The sequence below is a fragment of the Pristis pectinata genome, chromosome 9 (assembly GCF_009764475.1).
Source record: "Pristis pectinata isolate sPriPec2 chromosome 9, sPriPec2.1.pri, whole genome shotgun sequence".
Lineage (NCBI taxonomy): Eukaryota > Metazoa > Chordata > Chondrichthyes > Rhinopristiformes > Pristidae > Pristis > Pristis pectinata.
This window is the reverse complement of record NC_067413.1, coordinates 100,095,671-100,123,162: the sequence shown is the minus strand read 5'-3', so window position 1 is coordinate 100,123,162 and position 27,492 is coordinate 100,095,671. Positions and strand designations below refer to the sequence as shown.

Below are 27,492 nucleotides of genomic sequence, written 5' to 3'. Positions count from 1 at the left end.
TAATGAACGGCAGTCAGACTGGATTGTTAAGGAAAGATTGGACTGACTAAATTGACAGAATTTTTTGAGGAGCTAGCAAAGGTGAGTTTCTGATATAATCTACATGGATTTTAACAAGACTTTTGACAAGATTCCATCTGGCAGGCTGGACAAGAAGGGTAAACGTTCATGGGATCTACAGAAGAGTGACAAACTGGATCCAAAATTGGCTCAGAGAGAGAAAAACAGGGATAATGGTTTTGCAACAGGAAGGCTCCTACCAGTTGTGTACAGCTTCCTACAATATACATTAATGATTTAAACACACATGTAGGGAGCATGATAGAGGTTTGCAGATTATACAAAATCTGACTGCATGGCTGACAGCAAAGAAGAAAGTTGTAGACTGCAGGCAGATAGTGGTGAGCAGAAAAGAATTTAATCCAGAGGAGTGTTAGGTAATGCATTTGGAGAGGTGTAAAAAGTCGAGAAAATATCCAAGGAATAGGAGATCAGTGAGTGGTGTGGAGGAACAAAGGAACCTGAGGTATATCTCCATAGCACCCCAAATGAGCTTTAAACTAAATAGTAGGGGGGTGGGTTCAACAGATTGGAAAAGTATGGATAAAGTATAGGGGAAGGAAAAGTGCAGGAGAGGTTACTGAAGTCTCCAGAATAAAGAATAAGACAGAAAGATTAGAAAGGGATAAGAATTTAATTTCAGGCAACATGGAGACAGATTTGAGAAGAAGGGTGGTGTATACAGGACTGAAGGTGTTTGAATTCACGCAGTATACGAAACAAGGTGGATAAATGTAGCACAGTTAGAAATTGGCAGGTATAATGTTGTGGGCACCACAGAGTCGTGGTTGAAAGAAGATCACAGCTGGGAGCTAAAAATCCAAGGATACACATCCCATCGAAAAGACAGGCAGGTGGGCAGAGGGGGTGGGGTGACTCTTTGGTAAAAAATGAAATCAAATCCTTAGCAAGAAGTGACATAGGATCAGAAGATGTGAAATCCTTGTCGGTTAAGTTAAGAAACTGCAAGGGTAAAAAGACCCTGATGGGAATTATATACAGGCCTCTGAATAGTAGCCAGGATGTGGGGTACAGATTACAACAGGAGACAGAAAAGGCATGTAAAAAGGGCAATGTTACGGTGGCCATGGGGAATTTCAATATGCAGGTAGATTGGGAAAATCAGGTTGGTACTTGATCCCAAGAGAAGGAATTTGGAGAATACCAACAAGATGGCTTTTTAGAGCAGCTTGTGGTCGAGCCCACCAGGGAAAAAACAATTCTGGATTTGTTGTTCTGCAATGAACCAGATTTGATTAGGGAGCTTAAAGGTAAAGGAACCCTGAGGAGGAAGTGATCACAATATGATAGAATTCACCCTGCAGTGTGAGAGGGAGAAGCTAAAATCAGACATATCGGTATTACAGTTGAGTAAAGGTAACTGCAGAGGCATGAGGGATGAGCTGGCCAAAGTTGATTGGAAGGGGACCCCAGCAAGGATGGCAGCAGAGCAGCAATGGCAGGAGTTTCTGGGAGTAGTTCGGAAGATGCAGGATCAGTTCATCCCAAAGAAGCAGCAGCATTCTAAAGGGAGGATGAGGCAACCGTGGCTGACAAGAGAAGTCAAAGACAGCATAAAAGCAAAAGAGAGGGCATTTAATATTGCAAAAATTAGTGGGAAGCTGGAGGATTGGGAAGCTTTTAAAAAACAGAAAGCAACTAAAAAAGCAATAAGGGGAGAAAGGATGAAATATGAAGATAAGCGAGCCAATAATATAAAAGAGGATACCAAAAGTTTTTTCAAATATCTAAAAGGTAAAAGAGAGGCAAGAGTGGACATCGGACCACTGGAAAATGATGCTGGAGAGGTAGTAGTGGGGAACAAAGAAATGGTGGATGAACTGAATAAATATTTTGTGTCAGTCTTCACTGTGGAAGACACCAGCAATGTGCCAGAAATTTGAGAGAGTCAGGGGACAGAAGTGAGTGTAGTCGCTATTACTATGGAGAAGGTGCTTGGGAAGCTGAAAGGTCTGAAGGCGGATGTGTGGCAGGGACTGCAGGGGCTACACCCCAGGGTTCTGAAAGAGGTAGCTGAAGAGGTTGTGGAGGCATTAGTGGTGATCTTTCAAGAATCACTAGAGTCAGGAATGGTTCCAGGGGACTGGAAAAATCGCAAATGTCACCCCACTCTTTAAGAGGGGAGGGAGGCAAAAGACAGGAACTTATCGGCCCGTTAGCCTGACCTCAGTGGTTGGGAAGATGTTATTAAGGATGAGGTTTCGGGGTACTTGGAAGCACATGATAAAATAGGGCGAAGTCAGCATGGTTTCCTTAAGAGGAGATCTTGCCTGACAAATCTGTCGGAATTCTTTGAGGAAGCAACAGGCAGGATAGACAAAGGAGAGTCAGTGGATGTTGTTTATTTGGATTTTCAGAAGCCCTTTGACAAGGTGACACACATGAGGCTGCTAAACAAGATGGGAGCCCATGGTATTACAGGAAAGGTGCTAGCAATGGATAGAAGATTGGCTGACTGGCAGAAGGCGAAGTGTGGGAATAAAGGCAGGCCTTTTCTGGTGGGCTTTCGGTGACTAGTAGTGTTTCACAGGTATCGGTGTTGGGTCCGCTACTTTTCACGTTACATGTAATGACCTGGATGATGGAATTGAGGGCTTTGTGGCCAAGTTTGTGGATGATACAAAGATAGGTGGAGGGGCAGGTGGTGCTGAGGAAGCAGGGAGTCTGCAGAAGGACTTGGACAGGTTGGGAGAATGAGTAAAGAAGATTAACTAAGAATAAAAAGGAAAAATGCTGGAAGTATTCAGGTCGGGCAGCATCGGTGCAGACAGAAACAGAATTAATAGTTCAGGTTGATGACCTTTCATCAGAGCCATCAACCTGAAATATTAACTCTGTATTTCTCTCTCCACCTGACCTGCTGGCCATTCCAGCATCTTCTGGTTCCATTTCAGATTTTCAGCATTTGCAGTTATTTTTCTTTTGATTTCCTTAGGTTAGTTTCTTTACAACACAGAGGGCTGAAGGGAGAAATAACTGGGGGACATACGATTATGAGGGGCCTTGACAGAGGAAATAGGAAGGACCCATTTTCCTTTGCAGAGGGGGGTACAAACCAGGGGATCTAACTTTAAAGTAACTGGTAGAAGGATTAGAGGGGGAATGAGAAAATACTTTATCAACTAGAAAATGGTAAGAGGCAGGAGTTCACCAGCTAAAATGGAGAAGGATGCAGAAACCCTTCATCATGTTTAAAAGAAGTACAGTACTTGAATGTGTACTTAAAGAACCATGACCTACGAGGGTGATGATCTATTGCAGGAAGTGTGATTAAGCTTGGCAGGCCACAAATGACAGGGCTGAGACTGGTATTTTCAAACAGAAATCACAACAGCGACATAAAAACTTGGGCCATACCAAGCCCTGGTAGCCTCAGAGTGAAAAAACAGCTTCAAACCCCACTCCAGAGAAGTGCTAAATACAGTAAGATATCACAAGCAGATGCAGAAGAGCCCATGGAATCATGATGAAGAGTTCTTCCCACAACCCGACCAATAAGTACATCAAGCAACATCATTAGAACAGAATATTTGGTCATTATCCCATTACTGTTTTAGAGGCCTTATTGTATTGCAAGTTGTTGCCATCATCTCTACAGAGTAATAGCAATTACAATTTGAAAGAATTTATTGGTTGTAAAAGTCCTCAATACATCTTGAACTTTTTAAAATAACTACACTTACCAAATTAATAAATACCTTAATTGTGATTCAAAATATGTCATACTTACCAAAGTAAATATCTGCTTGGGTAGTTAACCAATAGTGGTTATTGAAGTTGATGTTTAATGAATAACTGACCATCTCCCTCATTGTGACAGCAACAGCCTCAACATCCACCGACTGCAAGCTTATAAATCAAAAGCAAAGCAAATGTTTGTGAGACAAAAACAATTGTTCAGTTAAATGAAGAGAAATTAAAATGGTGTACAAGTTACACAATCCACACATGCACACACAATCCATACCAGGCTCACTGGGACAAATGCAATGATAATTTCACTTACTTTGGGACAGATGTTGGCCAAATGGACATATACTCTGCAGTGACATCATTTACAATGTCATCCTAAAACAGTAAAATCATTACATTAACATACGACAACAGACAAAATTAATTCATTGTACTAACATAAGTATTGTAATATTTGTTTAAATGTCTTCATTTAAAATACTAAATACAAACCCGAACAATATTGTGTAACTTCACGAAAAGGGAGATTAATATTGTGAGCACCAGTGGATCCTAAAAAGAACAAAGATGTCATTATATTTTTCTATTCATAAAAATCAATCCGTTCAAGATTTTGATTAGTTTCTATAAGGAGTGCCTTTTAAAAAGCAGTCAGATATTTCACCGTAAATATAAATGTTCAACTTTACTGTTTGTCTTCTGCCTTAACTTTACGAGTTATATCTTGCATTTGCGAATTAGGCAAAAAATATGGAAACTCAAATTAGCATTCCATTTTCATTGTGGGGAACAGTTCCTTTACAAAATGAAAGTAAAAATGCATCTTGGTCCTGTGCAAGTCAACAGAACCGAATTCTGGGCAGCTGAGAGCATGGCTGACAAGGACAGAATGATTAGATTCAAATATGATATAAAAAGCATATCATACAGGAGTGAGATAGATCGGCTGGTTGAGTGGTGTCGCTACAACAACTTTGCACTCAATGTCAGCAAGACCATGAAATTGATTGTGGACTTCAGGAAGGGGAAGTCGGGAGAACACACACCAGTCCTCAACCCTTCTATGGTTCCTCATTGAGGGGTCAGCGGTGGAAAGGGTGAGCAGCTTCAAGTTCCTGGGTGTCAACATCTCAGAGGATCTATCCTGGGCCCAACACATTGATGCAATCATGAAGGCGGCACATCAGCAGCTCTACTTCATTGGGAGTCTGAGGAGATTTGGTACGTCACCTAAGACTCTCACAAATTTCTGTAGATGTACGGTGGAGAGCATTCTGACTGGTTGCATCGCCATCTGGTAATGGAGGCTCCAATGCGCAGGATTGAAAGAGGCTCCAGAGGGCTGTGTAGACTCAGCCAGCTCCATCACAGTCACAACCCTCCCCACCATCGAGGACATCTTCAAGAGGTGATGCCTCAAGAAGGCAGCATCCAACACTAAGGATCCTCACCACCCAGGACATGCCCTCTTCACGTTACTACCATTGGGGAGGAGGTACAGGAGCCTGAAGACCCACACTCAACGTTTCAGGAACAGCTTCTTCCCCTCTGCCATCGGATTTCTGAATGGTCCATGAACCCATGAACACTACCCCATTATTCCTCTTTTGCACTATTTATTTTGTAACATATAGTAATTTTTATGTCTTTATGTGTTGCACTGTACTGCTGCCACAAAACAACAAATCTCCTGACATATGTCAGCGATAATAAACATGATTCTGATTCTGAAGATCAAAATTAGAGCAGTGCAGATTCTTTCCTAGTTCTGATTTAGGGACTTCAACCTGAAACATCAACTCTATCTCTCTTTTCTTCAATGCTGACTGAGTTCAACCCATCTACAGTTTAGAGGGCAATCTGCTTCCTCGCACAAAGAATAGGAGCCAGTGATATTACAGTTAAGGTGCTAGCATGGATAGGAGATTGGCTGACTGGCAGAAGGCAAAGAGTGGGAATTAAAGGGGGCTTTTTCTGGTTGGCTGCCGGTGACTAGTAGTGTTCTGCAACGATCGGTGTTGGGTCTGCTACTTTCATGTTATATGTTAATGACTTGGATGACCGAATTGATGGCTTTGTGGTCAAGTTTGCGGATGATACAAAGATAGGTGGAGGGGCAAGTAGTGTTGAGGAAGCAGGGAGTCTGCAGAAGGACTTGGACAGGTTGAGAGAATGGGCAAAGAAGTGGCAGATGGAATACAGCGCAGGGAAGTGAATGGTCACGCACTTTGGTAAAAGGAATAAAGGCGTAGACTATTTTCTAAAAGGGGAGCGAATTCAGAAATCAGAGGTGCAAGGGACTTGGGAGTCCTAGTGCAGGATTCCCTAAAGGTTAACTTGCAGGTTGAGTCACTAGTAAGGAAGGCAAATGCAATGTTAGCATTCATTTCAAGAGGACTAGAATATAAAACCAAGGATGTAACGCTGAGGCTTTATAAAGGTGTTGGTCAGACCACATTTAGAGTATTGTGAGCAGTTTTGGGCCCCATATCTAAGGAAGGACATGCTGGCGTTGGAGAGCATCCAGAGAAGGTTTATGAGAATGATCTTGGGTATAAGAGGGTTACATATGAGGAGCGTTTGATAGCTCTGGGCCTGTACTCATTGGAGTTGAGAAGGATGAGGGGGGATTTCATTGAAACCTACCGAATAATGAATCTTTAGCTGGAGGGTGGTGAATCCGAAATTCATTGCCACAGAGGGCTGTGGAAGCCAAGTCATTCTGTATATTTAAAGCGGAGGTTGATAGGTTCTTGATTAGTAAGGGCGTCAAAGATTACAGGGAGAAGGCAGGAGAATGGGGTTGAGAGGAAAAAATAAATCAACCATGATTGAATGGAGGAGCACACTCGATGGGCTGAATGGCCTGATTCTGCTCCTATGTCTTATGGAAAGGAATGAGGCAAAACAAAGATGCAGCTTTTAAATGAAAATCCAACAAAACTGCAGAGACTGGAAAGCTGATAGGCAAACAGAAAATGCTGGTAACATTCAACAGGTCAGGCAGCATCAGGGAAAGAGACACAGCATTAACATTTCAGCTCCGATAAAGAGTTAACTCTGTCTCTCTTTCTACTGTTGCTGCCAGACCTGCTGGGCATTTCTGGCATTCTCTGCTTTATTGATGAAGTTTTTAAAACTAAGGCATGTCAGCTTCCCATTAAAGTCACTGAGCACAGGTCCAAGGATGGACAGGGCTTGGTGCAAGATACGATAACGTTGTGAAAATTTTGGATTGATCAAGTTCAGACGTTGGAAAGCATTGAGATGAACTTCAAAAGGAAACATCCTGTAACCAATTGCTGAAGGGTACATTACAGGTCTCTACGGAGGTCTCTTTATTTTGTCCCCCATCTCCACTTAAGCATTCAGCTATGTTGTTTTAGGAAAACGTCTCCCACCTTGTGCCATCTTTTGCTAACCGGATGTATTTGTGTGAGTGTAGGAGGAGAAAACCATCCCTTTCCGCATAGTTTCCACCAACACTTCAACCCTCTGAACTGCTAACACTGCTCCAATTACAGACTTCTTAAAATCATACCCAACTTTAATCATTCTACTCTTCCCAGCTAGGCTCTCAGCTGCCTAGGTTCACACCACTGCGATTCCCTTCCTAAGATTCTCTGTCCCTCCCTCCTTTGAGATGCCTCTTCAACACTATGACCAAGCTTTTTATCGTGTATCCAATACCTCTATGCACCGGGCATCATATTTTGTTTGATAATACTTATGTGAAGCACCTTGCGATATTTTGCATCATTAAAGATGTTACATGAATACATTGTTGAAACCAATTGCAATAAGTGTTACTAAACTTCAAACGAAATCTACTATTAATGATTCCACTTCACATAACACAGAAAAGGAAACAAGGTCAAATAACAATATGCTTACACTCAGTCTCTTAATGAACGTTACCAGTTCGCTCCTAAATCCATGAGAAACAAAATTTATGTTAGATATTATAGTTCATGAATTATTAAAGTCTTTCATTCAGAAATCATTATACTGTAAGCTATTCAGAGAATTCTTTCCAGCTGTTAGACTTCATTATTTGAGAAGTGTTGAATCACTGCTGTTAGCACACAACATTTTTATATACAAGTATCTGGCGAAATAGGTTAACAAATTTCAGTGATTTCTAAGTGCTAAATTGTGGACATTAGAAATGACCTGGAGATCTGATAAACTAAATGCAATTAAGGTCACTCTATGTAAATAGGTTCTGAAAACGTTGTTACCTCTTCATGATCCCCAGTGTGGATTCTCGATATTTTATTAAACTGATTCTTCCATCATTGACTCGCTTGTGCTGATTAGATAAACAAAAGATCTGAACAACTACATCCCAAAGGTCTTTAGCAGCTCTTCTGCTTTCCTTTGGGCCAGGTAGTTCTTTGCAAGTTGCAGCCAAAAGTTGTCCCAGCTACAGGATACACAAGAGACAAAATGATCCCAGCATTTTATTCAGCATCATATATATTTTGCTGGTTTACAAAATTTTGAGTAGCAAAATTATAGATGTGACTTTAACATTACTACAAATATGGCCAAATAACATTTAATTGTTTTAAAGTTACTTCACCAAGAAGCTATCTACCGGTCACTACAGCCTCAAAAGCATTGCAACTCACCAACTCTTTGTTGATGGCTACAATTCCAATACGACTTAATTTGCTATTAACACCACATTAAATGAGTTAACCTAAATTAACAACTACTTGCATCTTTTTTTCCCTTTTCATTAAACAAACAGTATATTTTTTGTTCAATAGGCTTGAGGTAATCAATAGAAATGCAGCTACCTTCACAAATGGATTGTTCTGGATGAGCGGTGCAGGAATTTGAAGCGTCAGGTATTCATTCTCCTTCCAGTTCAACATGAAGGCGACACACTCTTCTGTTATAATTTGTCGCAATGGAATGTCTGAAACATTTGAAAGAAAGTAATAGATTGCAATCTCCATAAACGGACAGGTAAACCATCATTATTAGCAACTACACTCTCTTAGTCATAACATCAACAATTAACAATACAATCCTTATTAAATTTTTGTGATGAAAGCAAGGATGTTAGTATTGGAAGTTACAAGAGATTTAACTGCTAGTCTGATGACCCAATGATTACCATGTCAAAAGATTATCTAAACCAAAATGCTTCTTATTCCAACCTTGCTTGTATGGAGTTATCCGAGCTGAATGTGTGTGCCAGTACAAGTGTTATGGCTGGCCCTCATGAAAAAGGGAGAGAAAATCCAGCAAGTATTCTTGCTTCAAATGTCAATCTGGTATTCAGCTGGAAGTGCACATGCATGTTAGCTAAGACCGAAGCAACACTACTGCTGAAAAACCTATGATGTCATACTTTTATCTCCTGTTCCCATAACAAGTGATCAAACTGCTTTGGCTAATTCCACTGAATACATATATCCAGCCCTAGAGACCCACACAGATTGCAGGTATACTGGGTTAGACAGCAACCCTTGCATCAAACAAGCCTCTGAATCTTATATTCCTATATATACACACATCCCAAAATATCCTAACAGGACAATTCTAATGATGACAAATTAAAAATTGAGCAAAATGTGTTACAAAACAAATAGCTCTCACTTTCTCCATAATCAAAGACCCCTCCTAACCCAGACATTCTCTCTTCTCCTGCCTCCCATCAGGCAGAAGATACAAAAGCCTGAAATCACGTACCACCTGGCTCAAGGACAGCTTCTATCCCGCTGTTGTAAGACTATTGAATGGTCCCCTAGTATGATAAGATGGACTCTTAACCTCACAAGCTACCTTGTTATGGCCTTATTGTCTACCTATACTGCACTTTCTCTGTAACTGTAACACTTTATTCTGCATTCTGTTATTGTTTTCCCTTGTACTACCTCAATGCACTGTTGTAATGAAATGATCTGTATGGACAGCATGCAAAACAAAGTTTTTCACTGTACCTTGGCACGTGTGACAAAATAAACCAATTAAATTGTCCAGAAGGCAGTCTGGGGTGTAGTCAGGGAGACAGAGGGCTGTCGTGAAATATGGAATCAACAACATCAAACTCTCAGAACGTGGTGCAGTACTTACACATTATCAGCCCACGTGGGCAAACCAAAGGCTTACGTACGAGGTATAGTCACTATTGATCATTGTACACTTACAACTACTGTTTTAAGAAAGGCAATAGAGACAAACCAGGAAGTCATAGGCTGGCGACCCTTACAGCAATGGTAGGGAAATTATTGAAGATTCTTCGGGATAGGGTCTACTCACATCTGGAAAAGCACAGACTTATTAGGGATAGTCAGCATGGCTACAATGAGTCGAGGTAGGAAGACACAGTAAACGTTAAAATTAATATCTTTCTATCTGAACCTAAGTAGTACTGGTAAAAAGATGAATTAAATGCGGCATGAATAGAAAGAAATGGAGTTTACTGAAAGCCATTAAAATTGCAGTTGCAAGGTGGACAAAAACATACTTGACATTTGGAAAGAATGACAGATTGAAGGGTTTTGTGGAGCTCTGTTGGCTCTGGGAACAAGGCTGATATTAGGCTAGTAGTGAGAAAAGATCTTGGCTCAGAAGATCAGGAAGTATCATTGAGAAGAGTGCAGCCAGGGAATTACAAGGGGCACAGAACATTGGTGAGGTCTGTATTACAGGCCATCCAGAAATGGCTATAATATTGGACAAATTATCAATGGAGAAATTGTGGAGGCTTGCGACAAAGTTAATATGAAAATGGTAGGGAATTTAATTTTTATACAGACTGGGCAAATCAAAATGACAAAGCAAGTTCTGAGGATGTTCATGGAATGCACTTGACACAGCTTCCAAGAATATATTGGGGAACCAACAAGGGAGAACACAAGAAAATAGGAGCATGAGAAGTCTTCTCAGCCTCTCAAGCCTGCCTCACCATTCCACCATTCAATGTGATCATGGCTGACCAATGCTGCCCTCAAATCCTCTTTTGTGCCAGCTCCCCATAACCCTCAATCTTTCAGATAGTTATCTAGCTCCATCTTAAATATAATCAAGGGCAGAGAATTCCAAAAATTCGCTACCTTCTGAGAGAAGTTTCTACCTATCTCAGTTTTAAATTACTGCCCCCTTATTTGGTAGCTATGTCCTCTTGTTTGTGACTCTCCCTCCAGTGAAAACATCTCGACATCTACTCTAAGCACTCTTAAGATCTTATAGGTTTGAAGAATATCATCCCTCACTCTTCTGAACTCCCAAGAATACAGACCCAAACTATCTAGCCTAACTTGATAAAAGAACACTCTCATCCCTGGAATTGGCCTGGTGAATCTCCTTTGGATGCTACTGTACCCCTTTTTAGGTAAGGGGATCGAGACTAAGTGAAGTACTCCAGGTGTGGCCTCATCAACAACCTGTACAAAACCTTCCTATTCTTAAACTCCAACACTTTTCTAACATCATTGTCCTTCTTAACTACTTATTGATCTGCCTGTTAACTTCTTGTGATTCATGCATTAGAACACCTTGATCTCTCTGAACTTCACTCATTTCTAGTCTCTCTCCATTTAAATAGTAATCTACCTTTGGATTCCTCTTATCAAAGTGCATGACCTCACATGTTAAATTCCATTTGCCAGACTGTCACTCGATCACTATGTCCCATTGCAGAATCACAATGTGCTCATCGCAACATGCCCTTCCACCTATTTTCATATCATCGGCAAGCTTAGAAACCTTACATTTCTTTCCCTCCAGCTCATTAATGTAAATAGAAAGAAAAGTGAGGGCCAAGAACCAATCCCTGGGGTACTCCACTAGTTAGAACCCTTCAGCCTGAGAAGGACGCAGTTATTCCAACTCTGTTTTCTATCCATGAAGACCACATTAGATCTGGTTATGCGTCATAAGGCTGGATTAGAGTTAAAATATCCTCTAGGGAAAAGTAATCATAATACCTTAGAACTTTATATTCTGTTTGAGCATGACAAACTTCAGGTTTAAACAAAGAGAAATAAATGGGGTTAGTTGGCTAATGTAAATAGGGAAATTGGATTAAGTTGTATGATGATAGATAAGCAGATGGTTAAAAATACTTAATTTTTCTTAAAAAAAGAAAAATTGCATTGAAAAAGATACTCCATGAGAAAAGAAATACATACATATGTGGCAAAATATAGTTAAGACTGGTGTTAGATGGAATGAAAAGGTTTTGAAAGGTTGCAAAAGAATAACAGTAGACATATGGATTCAGAGAATTTTGGAAGTTAGCAAAGAATGACTCAAAAATTGATAAAGTATAGAATATGGGCAGCAAAGCAAGAAATGAAGGTAGTTTGTAAGTTTCTACCAGTATTCAAATGGAACACATATCCCTTAAAGTCTGATAGCAGAAATAAATGGGGAATAAGAGGTTAAAGAAATGTTTTGTATAGAAGATATTAAAAGCATACTAAAAATAATAGACAATCAAACAGCAAGAATAAAAATAAGAGTAGGCCATCTGGATTTTCAAACCACTCCACTGTTCATTAAGATCAAAGTCATAACTAATTTTCTACCTCATTTTTCTGCTTGATGCCCACATCACATGAAATCCAACAAGCCCCGTTTTGAATGAATTCAGTGACTAAGTCTCCACACCATTCTAATGTAGAGAATTCCTTAGGTTCGACAACTGAAGAAAATTCTCCTGATTTCAGTCCTTTCAGCCTACGCCTTATTCTGAGACTGACCTCAGTCAGGGCAAACATTCTCCCTGCATTAGCCTGTTGAGGCCTATAAGAATACTGTAAATCTCAATGAGATCTCTTTGAGAACATGAACATACTGAAGAACATACCTGTACCTCCTCCCTGATGGTAGTAATGAGAACTATTTATTTACTTTCGTAATTTATAGATTTTGTGTCTTTGCACTGTACTGCTGCTGCAAAATAACAAGTTTCACGTCTCCTCTCATTCTTCTAAACTCTAGAGGATATAGTCCCAGCCTCCTTAATCTCTCCTTACACATTAAACCCACTATGCCTGGAACCAACTCTTCACTGTAGTCTACGGCAGTTACATTCTTTCTTGTGTAACAAGACTAAAACTGTGCACAATGATCCAGGCAAGGTCTCATCAAGGCCATCTATAATTCCTTTACTCCTGTAATCAAGCTCTCTTGCAATAAGTGCTAACATGTCATTTGTCTTCCTAATGCTTGTTGTGCCAGCATGGTGGTTTCCAAAAGCTTGTGTAGAAGCACACCAAGGTCTCTTGAAACGTTAACATCACCCAATCCCGTGCCATAATACAAAATACCATGCTTTGCTTTGTATACAAAAGCGGATGACATCGCACTTTTCCATACTACATTCTTGCCCACACACTCAGCTTGCCTGCATCCCCTTTAAGTCCCTTTACATTATCCTCTGTACTCACAATCCCATCTAGTTTAGCATCATCAGAAAAGTAGGAAATAAGATGTTTTTATTTCAGCTACCTTTTTTTTGAAATCCCAGGATGGAGGCCATCGCATCCAGGGGTTTGGGATTAGTCCATCCCTAACCATGTTAGTTTGCCCAGTACTTTTTCTCCAGTGATATTAATAAGGACTCACAGGGTTGAGGATATCATATTATCTCGGATGCAGAATTGGTTTACGGACAGAAAAAAAAAGGACAGACAGATAATTTTCAAGTTAGCAAACTCTAACCAGTGGGGTGCCTCAGCACTGCTGTGATCTCAGCTATTTACAATCTACAATGAGGATTTGGATAACACAACCAAAGTGAAATATATCCAAGTTTGTTTCTTGAAAAAAAGGTAGGTGGGAACTAAGTTGGAGGATGCAAATGCCAGATCTTGTTGGCATGGGCTTACTGAGTGAAGTCACTCCATGCCCAAATCCAACTGATCCAGATGTGAGGGCCTACTTTGCTGGCAATTGATTTAAAGGCTCCAAGTTTTATTCGTGCAGCTTCCCGTGTGGTGTCAGGCTGTAGCCAACCAAAGATTAAGCACTCCTTATGGAAAGGTGTCCAATCTAACAGCTCCAAAACACTGGAAGAACCCATTTCATAAAGCTACAAAAGATAACATGTGTACATTTCCAGCTCATCAGAATCAGCCATAGGATAAATCTGCAGAAATGCTTGGGAAGTACGGATGTTAGGAAGGTAATACAACAAAAAAAATCTGCTAGCCTTTGAGCCATTATATCCATGGAAATAAAAAGCATTACATAAGCTGCGATAATAATAAAAGCAGAAAATGCTGGAAATACTCATTAGGTCAGGCAGCATCTGTGATAAGAGAAACAGAATTAACATCTCAGGTCGAAGATTTGTCTGAAGAAGGGTCACACGTTATCTGTCTTTCTCTTCCCGCTGATGTGGAGATCAGTTGAGTATTTCCAGTATTTTCTGTTTTTATTTCAGATTTCCAGCATTTGCAATTTTTAAAAATTTTCAAAAAAGACAAACTGTTGCAAGCTGTCTTGCACACATAACGACCAACTCATTAGACACCAATGCTGTGTGTGTCAGCTTGCAGCTTGTCACTGATAGCTGAGTTTAATGAGATGATCAACTTCATTCAAGCTTGAAGCTCTGCCAAGTTTAAAATATGCCAGAGAAATTACCCGCAAAATACAAGGAGTAGCTGTGTGTCACAATAATGTACACTGGTTCAGTTGGAGAATTGTGCTGAAGGAATTAAGAACATGAGAAGTAGGAACAGTCTTTCAAGTCAGCTCTGCCAATCAATGAGATTATGTGCTCCAAAGATGTTTGGAACATTTGTACCAATGCATCAGTGGTTGATCCTTACAGTACTTTCCCAGTATTGTAAGCATTGATGCTTCAAACAACTGAGGGATGATTCTCTACAGATCACAATTCATGCGGAAAATTTTAAATATCAAAAGAGCTAAATTTACATATTCTTTGAGAACCACAAGCATTCTAATAAACTTATTGCTTGACTGCATGATAGTGCATAATTACACAGATGAAAGAAATTCAAAGTATAAATAGCTGGGTATCATATTTCCAAAAATGTTACCCGTTTGACAATTAATACTTAAGTAAGGCTGCACACCACTTCAGAATTCAAAGTAACCATATAACCCTGGAGCATTAATTAGTGTTAACACCATGGATTCGGGAGAGAAAAGACGACAGTGCAGAGAAATCAAAAATGTGTTCTGTGGCGTCAAACATAACTTTGGATTAAAAGCAAAACATTTACCAGGTGGAAAATAAACATTTTTGCATACGCCAACTATTAATAAAATGTGCTGGAAGTTGCATAGCTATGTTGTGTTATTTTCTTCTCTATAAAATTGTAACTACAATGTAAACACAAAGTGAAAAATGTGCTTTTGTGTAGATCATACACAGCCGGCCAAGTGTTGTGTTTACCTTCTCTTAGCATGGCCGAATGACGCGATGACATTTTACCACCAGGGTACACTGTAAAAGAGAATAAGATGGTGGCCTCGTGTCCAAAAAAAAACCTGAATCAGCTCTCAACGTTGAGGGAATTTTAAATGCAAAAACATTACTGCTATCAATCAGGATTGCAGTACCAAGATCAGGACATAGTGTTAACACAGTTAAACCATTAATTACTAAAGGCATTTGAACATCAGAAAACTGGAAAGGACATTGATCAAGATGCATATTGTAGCACAGGGAAAACAGTACATCATGGCTCTAAGTCAACAAATAGAGTGCCACCATCTCTATTTCTGTAACAAACTTCAGCCCAGAAGTTCTCTCCCAAGGTATCTCCTATCCCCCCACCCCACCAATTCTTGCAGTGACTTCAGCTGCTTACACATTAACTAATCAGTTCCTGTACACTCCCCTTCACATTTCATTTTTGCATCAAATCTTCTTTAACATTGAACTATTTGACAAGACTTCCAAATACCTTCCCAAACAGAACAATAAGGGTTTTTTGATTATACTTCCATATAATGATTTGAAATTTATTTTCTATGTTAAAGGTGCTGTATAAATACAAGCTGTAATTTTTCTAGTAGCAATTCCAGCTTAACTGGCAAGGTTAAGCAAGACTTTAGAGCAGATCAAATTAACTATTTTTAACTTCGTACAGTCTATTTTTATGTGTTTACAAAATGGTGATTTTCAAAACAAAAATCAGTGCCCTCCTACCATTTAAGACTGATCAGAAGTCCATAGACTTCTTTATAACTGTGGTTAACACACTTGTGTGATTTGTCAACAAGATCACATTTTAACTGGAGATAGATGGGATAACGTTACAAAAGACCCTACTAATTTTTTTCATATAAAAGTAGGGTTAGAATTGACTGATGGACAACAGATGTCTGGTCTTCCAAAAGCAGCATCCATCCATCCTGCATACCACGTTCAGGAATGGTGAGAACATCCAGATGACATGTGATCCTTATCATCTACTAGTGTGCTCTTCATTTTTCTTCAGGTAAGTATTTCTGATCTTGCACCTCTTCCCTTCTCAAACGATATTCTCAGGCACAAAACATTGCTGTTTAAGATGAACTGAGGACCTGCTCAAAGATCTTCATGATCATCATTATAGAGTTGACCACTAGGAAATCCATAAAGAGGAAAGGAATTTTATCAGAGAAACAAAGGACTGCAGATGCTGGAATCTAGATGAAAAACACGATGATGCTGGAGGAACTCAGCAGGCCTGGCAGCATCCGTGGAGAAAAACAGGCGGTCAACGTTTCAGGTCAGGACCCTTCTTCGGGACTGAAGATAGGAAAAGGGGAAGCCCAATATATAGGAGGGAAAAGCAGAGCAGTGATAGGTGGACAAAAGAGGGGAGGCGGGTGGGTACAAGGTGGTGATGAGTAGATGCAGGTGAGAGATAGTGATAGGCAGGTGCGGGGGAGGAGGGGAGAGCAGATCCACCGGGGGGGTGGGTCAAAGGTAAGGAGAGACAAAAAAAAGGGGGGTAGAAAAAAAGAGATTAGTATTGGTATATTATTGTCACTTGTACCGAGGTACAGTGAAAAACTTGTCTTGCGTACCGATCGTACAGGTCAATTCATTACACAGTGCAGTTACATTAAGTTAGTACAGAGTGCAGTGAGGTAGTACAGGTAAAAACAATAACAGTACAGAGTAAAGTGTCACAGCTACAGAGAAAGCGCAGTGCAATAAGGTGCAAGGTCACAACAAGGTAGATCGTAAGGTCAGAGTCCATCTCATTGTATAAGGGAACCATTCAATAGTCTTATCACTGTGGGGTAGAAGCTGTTCTTAAGCCTGGTGGTACGTGCCCTCAAGCTCTTGTATCTTCTACCTGATGGAAGAGGAGAGAAAAGAGAATGACGTGGGTGGGTGGGGTCTTTGATTATGCTGGCTGCTTCACCAAGGCAGTGAGAGGTAAAGACAGAGTCCAAGGAGGGGAGGCTGGTTTCCATGACGCGCTGGGCTGCGTCCACAACCCTCTGCAGTTTCTTGCGGTCCTGGGCAGAGCAGTTGCTGTACCAAGCTGTGCTGCATCCAGATAGGATGCTTTCTATGGTGCATCGATAAAAGTTGGTGAGTGTCAAAGGGGACATACAGAATTTCTTTAGCCTCCTGAGGAAGTAGAGGCGCTGGTGAGCTTTATTGGCTGTGGAGTCTACATGGTTGGACCAGGACAGGCTGTTGGTGATGTTCAATCCTAGGAACTTGAAGCTCTCAACCCTTTTGACCTCAGCACCGTTGATGTAGACAGGTGCATGTACACCGCCCCCTTTCCTGAAGTCAATGACCAGCTCTTTTGTTTTGTTGACATTGAGGGAAAGTTTGTTTCATGACACCATGTCACTGAGCTCTCCATCTCCTATAGGCTAGGAAAGGGAAGAAAAGAAGAGGCATGGTTGGGGGGGTGGGGGGGGAAGAGGTGTGGAGATTACTTAAAGTGTGAGAATTCAATGTTCATGCTGTTAGGCTGCAAGGCTCCAAGACAGAAAACGAGGTGATCTAGGGAGCTGAGGAGAGAGCAGTCCCTGTGAAAGGCAGAAAGGGGTGGCGAGGGGAAGATATGCTTGGTGGTGGGGTCCTGTTGGAGATGGCGGAAGTGGCAGAGGATGATGTGTTGAATATGTAGACTGGGAGGATAAAATGTGGGGACAAAGGGGACCCTATCCCTGTTGGGTCTGGGCGAGATGGGGGTGAGAGCAGAGGTGGGGGAAATGGCAGAGATACGGGTGCAAGCTCTCTTGACCACTGTCGGGGTGAAGCCACGGTTAGAAAAGAAGTTGGACATCTCAGATGTCCTGGAGTGGAAAGCCTCATTTCCCCTTACCTTTGACCCATCCCACGGTGGATCTGCTCTCCCCTCCTCCCCCGCACCTCCCTATCACTGTCTCTTACCTGCATCTACCTATCACCACCTTGTGCCCACCCCGCCTCCCCTCTTTTGTCCACCTATCACTGCTCTGCTTTTCCCTCCTATATATTGGGCTTCCCCTTTTCCTATCTTCAGTCCTGAAGAAGGGTCTTGACCCAAAACGTTGACTGCCTGCTTTCCTCCATGGATGCTGCCTGACCTGCTGAGTTCCTCCAGCATCATCGTGTTTTTCATCAAGGAATTTTATCACATATCTTTCCTCTTAATTGGGAAGAGCATAACCTCAAATCAGTATTTCTCATACCACAGAGTCAAGATTTCTAAGTCTACATGAGCAAGCACTGTGCCACATAAGGTTTACACTTTATATTTTGAAAGCCTATAAACAAAACAAAAATCTTCCTTACCTGGTAGTCTCATCTCAAGGTAACCTCGAACACGACTCACAAGATCAGCTGGTGGACGATCTCCTGCACTTTCTGTCCCTGCTTTGTGAGCACTGATATCCAAGAGTAACATCTCATTGAGCATAACTTGCCGAAGTTTGGGGGAAAACTCGGTAACCAGTTCTAGGCAGGTAGAATAGAGCTGCCTTGCATGGGCAAAATCCTGAAATGAAAATGAGGCAATTAAACATTTTTCCTCAAATTGAAACAAACCCTTTCAGATGGATTGTCTAAAGAACAAAAACCTGTGCAAAACAAAAACATGATAGCACTTCACAGTGCTTGTTCAAGAAATTACAACGTGCCAGAAAATCCTTACGTCAGGCACAATATAATTGAATACCCAGAGGCTTTCTTGTGTTAGAGTGAAAAATTTCTGTGATACCTTTCTGTCTGATCCAACTGTGCAGTGCACATATTTTACAATCAGACTTGGGAAAAAAAAATTGCAATAACAGCCATTTTTTTAAAATGGAGTTAAAAATGTTTTTGACTTATTATGGCTGGAGGAAGATCTGAAAAGGTGTGAAGGAAGTACTCAAAGCAGATTTAAGTTAATCAATCAATATTCACCGATCACACTCCCATACATTGCTATCATTATTGTAAATAAGTGGACTTAAATGCCCTGAACTATAATTATTCATATACTGAGTGTAACAATATATATTCAAACTTGGGCAACTGATTAACTGAATCAAAATAATTGAATACATTAAGTGGTATTTGGTGGCAATTGGATTACAATATTATGCTGTCATTTTAAAAACTCAAATCATTTCTACTGACTTGAAAGATATGCAGTGAAATCATTTGTGGCAGCCTCAGCCTAGTAATGTTTTCCCGAGCTACTGGAACAATAGTGCTGTTTTGGGAAACGGAAATATTATGTATTATATTCTGCGGTATAAAGATATAAAGAAGAGCTTTTAACCCTTCATTTCCAGGAATGGAGAAAAGGTGAAATAAACATTAAATAACTGTTAAGGACTATTTTGACTTAAAATTAACAGATGTAGTTAAAGTATGCCCTAATGTTCTTGATTGTGTTACAGTTTGTTTTGCTGAGAATCAAATGCAAATAAGGAGCCAATTAAATTTATTTATACTAAAATTAAGGAATGGAATTTGGATAAATTTGTGCAATACCTAAGCCTAGGACCCTTCACTCTTTGCCTTGTGAATAAGACACAAAGCAAAATATGCCCCACCCTTTTCAACCACACTGCAGGTTTTTGCCTTTCCCATACAGGTTCCCCCTCATTCATTTATTCCCTTTGGACTTGATCCTGACTAATCAGGAGTCTTTTTCCCACCCAACCCATATTCCGCTCTCAACCAGTCACAAATGAATGGCAATGGTTCATTTTTTCACTTGATGTACTAACTCAATATATTCTTCACTCTACTGAAGATGGCTAACATTGTGCTACAAATTAAAGCCCTCCCCTTGCTCCACCACCAACCATCAGGCTCCCATCTAAATGAATTCAATTCTTTCCCCCTCACATATTCCCACATTTCCCCCAGTTCTCGTGGAGCTGTGCTAACTGCTGCACTGTTGTGCCATCTTACTTTCAGTCTAGCGGTAGGTCCAGAGGTTATATTACCGATGGTGATACTCAATAACAGTTTCCCCAGCCCTTGGTCACTATGATTCACCTTGTGGGAGTTGATTGCCGTTCTAAGGACCAGACCCGTCACACATGCCCATCAACTCCCCTTTGAGTCTTCTTGCCACTAACCTGCATTAAGTAGTAACTTACAGTGGTCAATTCCATAAATTCCACACAGATAGCACCCCAGGTAAGGACTGAGGCTGGTTCTCTGGAGTTTGAGCAGTACTAACTGCAGCACCACCCACCACTCCAGAAATTGTGGACCACTGGAGATAATGAGCTACTGGCAATCAGGGAAGCGGAAGGGTGCCTGGAATACTCAGAGACATGGGATTTGTCATGTTGTTGGAGGAAGACAAGATCTTTTTAAGTTAACTTTTCAATTCTTTTGTGAGCACGTTTTTGAGTTTATGCAATAAGATTTCTTGGTCATATACTGTTATTGAGTTTGAACTTCTAATTTAACTTCTTTTGCCACAAGGTGATTGCGCAATTTTGTTACTAAAGTGTGGTCAAGAATAAATGCACAATATAATTGATGAGTATATATAGCTTTGGTTCAGTACTGGCTTTTTCTTCTGCTACTATCACTGTTTTGGTAAATGTGATATTTTTGGTTAATATATAACATAAAGGCAAACGCATCAGTAGTAAATGACAATATATCCACACAGATACAAACTCACATCATTGATAAGCGTGTTCACTAGATACCCAGAGAATTGTGGTTTGGTCATTCATCAACGCACAATATTTTAAAGCCAACTTCTTAAAGTAAAATTGTTGCCAAAATAAAAATCTGTAGGCAATATTCTTCAGTGTAAACAAAAACTCTGTAAGTACACCTTTGTGGGTATTTTTCAGTTTCCCCTCTGCCATCAGATTTCTGAACGGTCCATGAACACTACCTCATTATTCCTCTTTTGCCCTAGTTATTTAATTTTGTAACATCGTCACTTTTATGCCTTTATGTACTGCTGCCACAAAACAACACATTTCACAACATATGTCAGTGACAATAAACCAATTCTGATTCTGAAGCTGAAGCAACAAGGAGAAAAAGAAACCAAACAACCCAACATACATAATACAGATGCAAGCCTGACACAGACAGGGCAAGACATTTACAAATATTAAGACACTAGTAAAAATGGTTAGAATTCCAACTGAAACTGGCTTGAAACACTGACAGCTCAAGTGGAAAAGCAATTCTATGCCCTTTTTCTCTTAAATATGTTGCAAAATCTTAAGCATTTAAAGCAAATTTGTTGTTATAGTAACTGTAAAAAAAAATTAGAAAATAATTATTAAAAAATATTCCACTTAACCACAATGAAAATGTAGATTACAGCAAGTTTCACAAGATTTTCAAAAAAAAACTTACATCACCAGAAGAATGTCAATGCAAAGTGAAAACACAAATTAAGTTTTAGCGATTCTTTGGAGCCATGACATGTTATATTTTTGTGTTTACAAACTATGTAGTTGAAAGCTCACCTTGATCATAATGCAATGTAGACCTTTAGCCATCAATATGTATACCAAGTCCCTGGTCAGATTATCCTTAATTCCAAGAATAACTCCACCATAAACTGTTGGCACTTCCCACTGAAATAAAAACATTGCTGATCAAAGCTTGAAGACTAATTGCAATCATCAGGCACACTTTGAAAAAGCTTGATTATTTACCTTATTGGAAACAGTCCAGAATTGTCGATCTGATGTCATTCCATGTAGTTCAATCAGAATCTGTCGAATTCTCCCTGGGTCGACTGTTAAGATGAGCTGGTGTTCCAACTGACCAATACTGACACTGGGTGATGCTCAAAAATACAAGTGGATGCAAAAGTCAACTCACCTAAATCACCTATTTTTTAAATGACTTTGAAAATAGCTTTAAATAGAGAATGCCTGATTATGTTTCTCAGTAAATGATAAATAAGCATAGAACACAAATCAGCAGTTGAAAAATAGATGTCACAATGCTACACAGAAGCTTCAGTGGGAGATTCTGAAGTGGCTTGTTAGGAACTATCACTGAAATGTCAAATTGAACCATACAACTATGGGTAGTCAAATGTTTGTCTTCTGGAATTGTACTGGCAATAGGCCAAGGAGTCTCAGCTGTCACACACAAAGTGAAAGAAAAACACATGCCCCTTAGTTTGCATCTGATGTTTGGTACAAATTCTGTCACAAACTCACCAGGTATGTCATAGAAAACAGTCAATGGTTTGGCAGAGAACTTAGCACGAGGTGATCGCTTCCTCATTTGATCAAGTATCTGTTTTCGTTCCTCATCCTTCAGCAATTTAGTGCACAAATCATGCGACGAAATCATGAAAACAAACTGAGGGTCATCCAAACTTTGGCATAGGTTCCTGCAGAAAAGTAATTACATATCAAATGAATTCAGAAGTGTGCTCGATTCCTTAATGCAGATTGTTCCCTTCTGCTATTTTAATTAATCCAAATTATCCATAACGTACTGTAACAATCAAATACTCATCACAAGTTCAAAGCTGCCCAAGTCTTCGATACCACTACCAGATATGTAGTGGGTAATTTGATACTTCTCTAAGAATGAGAATAATGCAAGTGTAGCAGCTTGTAAGGAAAAAAAAAACAGGATGCTCACAAATTCGCACAACGTTTATTCAATTCCCCCCAAACAAAGTTGCTTCTATTTGAATTATGAAAGTTTGAGAATGGCAGATGCTGCCATCTCTAGCCTGAAAAACCAGCAGAACACTGTATAGTTTAACTGATGCACAGGCTGACCTTATCTCTAATCCCTAAACTACGAGGCAAAATGGATTTTCACAGGATACTCAGAAGAAGTAAAACAAAAACAAAGTTAGCACAGCACGAGAGAGTGGGATGAAGGTTTGACCCCCTTGCACAGAGTATCAAATTTGCCTGCTCTCATGACTGGAGAACCAAGCAGGAAAAAGGCACGTTGCCACAGGATTTCAGGAACAGGAAAAATCTCAAGAGTAGCTGTTGTGGAGTATTTTGTGGAGTGTGTGTCAGTGAGGTAAAGATTCATCTTCACAGAGCCGTGGTAGCTGCATATTTGATGTATTTTAGCTCTGATAGGATTCCAGCATGTTACACTAGTTCAGAGCTGCTTGAGAAGGCCAGGCAGCAGGCTATCTTTATGCAGCAAGATGTGAAGAAATAAATAACTAAAAATGATTAAGGACCAAAGAAAACTCTTATAATAGTTCGCCTATTTGGTTTGTTGAGGAGAGAGAAAGTTAAAAACTAGACAGAAATATTTATAATACTGATGTTAAAAAAAGTACCTACTTTAAGAAAGCAGCCATATTTCTTTTAGAATCTTCCGAAGCTTCATCCAGGTTTAGTGACCGTACACATGTCTAAAATATTAATTATAATCTCATTAAACATTTATTTTACAAAGAAAATATTGGATTACACAGGCAATGATTTTTTGATTCTCATCAGTATTTGGTTTCACAAAATATGGATGTAACTGGTCACCGTCTAAGATAGGAATTAATCATGTACCAAATGCTATACTTGCTACACATTTTTATTCTTCTTTCCCAACTATTGTTGCTAGAAGAACAACTTTATGACAACTAGCCTATTCTTTGTACATCTCTGTATATGAGGACAACAACTGCCCAAGTTTGGTTTTAATCAGCTCAACAAACTAATTAGCTGTTTAGTATCAAGGTTACATAAAGAATGAACACTTAGGCATGTATACAGGTGTGCCAGGATCCATGGGAACTGTTCTCTAGCACTGAGAGGAAACCAGGTCAAAACGGAAATCAAAATGCTTCATCCAACTAGAACTGCTGGATTTAAATTCCAAGGCTCACACATCACAGCCAATTTTATTTGCATTTACAAGCAATAAACAGGAGGAGGTCCGATGGACATGTTCAAATCTGAAGGGTGTTGAAACTGTAAGCAAGGAGAACTGGTTTCCACTGGCAGAAAAGTAGATAACTAGAAGACCCAGATTCAAGGAGTTTGGCCAAGGAAACAAAAAAGTACCATAGCAAGTGTCCAAAAGGTGAAGGAGAAAAACTAATACTAATTTTCAAAAGGAATTTGATAAGTAATTGCATGGCAAAAAAAGTTAGAGGACCTTGTGAAGAGAGCAGGGGAATGGAACCATTTGGATAGCACCTTCCAGGACCTCGGGGGGTGTCCCAAAGAGCTTTACAGATAACAGAATATTTTTATTGTTGAAATGTTATTAATGCAGGAAATACAGTCAATTTGTGCACAAACCACTATGTGACAATAATCTGTTTTAGTAATGTTAATTGGCCCCGCACTTCAAAGTAGAAGCTGGGTCATTGGCCAACCCCACAACACCCCACGAGATTGCACCACTCATCTACACACCATTGCCATCTTTCAGTGGCCAAATAATCTACCAACCCACACATCTTTGGGATGTGGGAAGATACCGAAAAGCCATTAACTGCACCACTGTGCTGCCCTTGGGATATTTTATTTATATCTAAGGAAAACAGATGAGGCCTTGGTATACCTTCTCATCCAACAGACTTCACCTCCAGAACTGCAGCACTCCTTCAGTACCACACTTGAATAGCAGCCCAGATATTTGTGTTCAAGGTTCAAAACCCTACAAACCTCTGCCTAGAGGTGTGAAACAGAGTGCTGCTAACACACCTACAATTGGTGGCAGGCACATGTACAATGGGCCAAATGACTTCTTTCCATCCCACCACATTTCCATGATAAAATAGTTCAATTCTGAATCACTGGTTTCCTGAGGAGCTTGAGGGAGGAAAAGTCATGAATTCGCTAATCTATTCAAGACTAGAGCATGTCGTGGAAATAGAGTACTGTTGTGTCATGAGTAAAATTGCATGAGATGGAGTCATTAGATGTTAGTGAAGGGGGTGGGAGAAAGATTTAAAATGGCCAAGTAATGCACAAGATGTATTCCTTATTAAGCAAGTCCAATTTTGACAGTTGATCTCGTATTACAGAAGCAGCAAATATTCACGTGTGACCTTACCTCCAGGAGGAAGTCGATTCTTTCTTTGGTAGGCTTCAGCATTAGTTGATGGAACCTTACACCAATCATCTGCTGTTCCAGGACATCCCGAATAGTATTGCATATACAGACTTTAAAGCAAACTTCTTCTAAGTTTCTATCCCTGTAACAAATGGGATACAAATGACACCAGTTTCCTCCTCTTATTGTCTAATTGAAGATACAAATAACAACTGGTCAAAAGGTCAGGGAGCAAATGTGGTAAGAGAACTGGAGGTAATATTTCAGGTCAAAGAATGTTTGCCCGAGTTCCAGCAAAGGGTTGTTAACCTGAAATGTTACTGCATCTTTCCTGAATTTCCAGTTCTTACTCCAGGTTTCCAGCAGCTGTAGTTTACTTTTGATTTTCAATCACTGGTCAACATATGTCTGACAAATGACTGATGCCAGAAAATTACCAGTTGGTACCTCAGTCAATGAATTCAGAAAATAATCAAATACAAAACCATGACAACCTGGAACAGCAATAGCACAATGGTTAAATTTGCAAGGCAACTACTCCAGGACCTTGATAAGCAGTCTACTAAAGTGTTTTCAAATCTCACATGGCAACTGTGAAGTTTAAGTACAGTTAATTAAATAATTAGGAGTTGTTTAAAAAATTACTAGTGAAACTACTAAATTGTTCTAAAACCTATCTGGTCTTTTTCTCTAGTCAAAGATGGAAGTCTGCAGTCCTTACCCAGTTAGACTTAAACGGAACTCCAGGTCCACCAACGTGGTTGACTCTAACTGCTCTCTGAAATGACCTCAAGTATTATATCTGATGGTGGCTCCCCAACAACTTCTCCAATAAATCCTAGCCTTGCTGGTGATGCTTACATCTCAAAAAAAAGAGTAAAAAAGTCTTTCTATCTTTTAAATAATTAGCTGATTTTCCATGCATCATATGGAAAAGGATTCATCCGCTTCCTTTTCTGACCAACCACTGACCAGCCAGCATTTCAGGTTGAGATTCAGCAAGTTCTGGGATCAGGTCACATTAAACCATAGAACCATACAGCACAAAACAGGTCCTTCGGTCCACCATGTTGTGCCATCCATCAAACCACCCTCACACTATCTAAACCTTTCTTCCCGCATATCCCTCTATCTCACATTCCTCCATGTGCCTATCCAACAAACTCTTGAACCTGTCCAATGTATCTGCCTCCACCACCACCCCAGGTAGTGCATTCCATGCACCAACCACTCTTTGGGCACATAATTAGTGCACATAATATTCAGGAAGAGAACTAGGAGGGCTGGATCCTACCTAAAAGTGGGCAAGATAGACAAATTGTGCTGTGCCAGTCACGTGAATTGAGAAAGCTGGGGCTGGTGGTTGAAGATCAAGTTCAGCAAAGAAAGTTTTGGAAGGGGTCATTATTTGGTCTTGAGAGAAAAAGAGTTCCAAGTCAGAAAGTCATCATTCGCTATCCTCTCTCCCCTGGAGTTCCATTTCTCAGCCTTTATCCCTAATCTTGAGCGCTTAGTTTTAGAGTCACCTCATCCCTCACTATAGATTGAGCTCCATTTGTGATCTGCTGTAGACATTGAGATGAAGCAATAGCTGCCAAATGTTGCTGAGAAATGAGTGTATTGAAAATTAATGCAGTTTTAATTTCCTCCAAGTTCTGTGAACCAGTAATTATTTACAGTACCTTATAATTTGTTATTCATGTGGGTGAACCACAGCAGAACATTTAAATTGCTAATAACTCAGCTCTCCTGAATGCAATGACTTATGGTGGCAGCATCCACATTTCCAGAAAAAAAACAGGAGATTGAGTGCCCATCCCCATGAAATGCTCAGGTAATACAACAATAGTCATATAAAATAGGGAAAAAAATTGGGGAGATTTGAGGAATGACGTTCACCACATTAATTTACCTCAAAAATTACTTGTGAGTTGGTTTATTGAGTTGGTCTGTGCTTTGAGATGCTGCTTTTCGCCATTTAGCAAATATAAATTTGTTGGATTCCGAGGGCGAGAGGGACACTTTAACCAACCCAAGATGCAACCACACACTCACCATGTCGTGCCAGTTCCAGCCTTATTATCAAAAACATTTACCTATTAAATTTTCCAAAGACTATATTTTCCTCACTTCTTCCATCAGTAAAGGCACTGCTAGGAAGGTTTTTGATTATTATTTACTTGATGTGGATATCACAGGCAAGACAGGCATTTATTGTTCATCCCTCATTGCCTCCTGAACTGTGGAGCTATTAGCAGTTAAGGGCCCAACAAATTGAAGGGTTTTAA

The 27,492-nt window shown here is 40.0% G+C and overlaps 1 protein-coding gene across 7 annotated transcripts in view; it reads right to left on the bottom strand.

Annotated features, from left to right (window-relative positions):
• Positions 1 to 27,492, bottom strand: part of ints8 (integrator complex subunit 8) — a 65,294-nt gene that overhangs the window by 7,244 nt on the left and 30,558 nt on the right. For 5 of the 7 annotated variants that reach the window (XR_007956898.1, XM_052023209.1, XM_052023210.1 and 2 more), the window contains 13 exons: positions 25,205 to 25,346; positions 23,485 to 23,555; positions 22,378 to 22,553; positions 21,862 to 21,995; positions 21,670 to 21,780; positions 18,515 to 18,716; positions 15,170 to 15,220; positions 8,580 to 8,701; positions 8,016 to 8,200; positions 7,669 to 7,702; positions 4,267 to 4,326; positions 4,088 to 4,149; positions 3,812 to 3,930 (listed from right to left, as the gene is read on the bottom strand). Coding sequence is in view for 6 of the 7 variants with exons in the window: in XM_052023209.1 (XP_051879169.1) it covers positions 3,812 to 3,930; positions 4,088 to 4,149; positions 4,267 to 4,326; positions 7,669 to 7,702; positions 8,016 to 8,200; positions 8,580 to 8,701; positions 15,170 to 15,220; positions 18,515 to 18,716; positions 21,670 to 21,780; positions 21,862 to 21,995; positions 22,378 to 22,553; positions 23,485 to 23,555; positions 25,205 to 25,346 (1,469 nt within the window). In the remaining variant the exon portion in view is untranslated. The remainder of the gene's footprint in view (positions 1 to 3,811; positions 3,931 to 4,087; positions 4,150 to 4,266; positions 4,327 to 7,668; positions 7,703 to 8,015; positions 8,201 to 8,579; positions 8,702 to 15,169; positions 15,221 to 18,514; positions 18,717 to 21,669; positions 21,781 to 21,861; positions 21,996 to 22,377; positions 22,554 to 23,484; positions 23,556 to 25,204; positions 25,347 to 27,492) is intronic. The other 2 variants (XM_052023211.1, XM_052023212.1) reach the window with 1 other exon arrangement.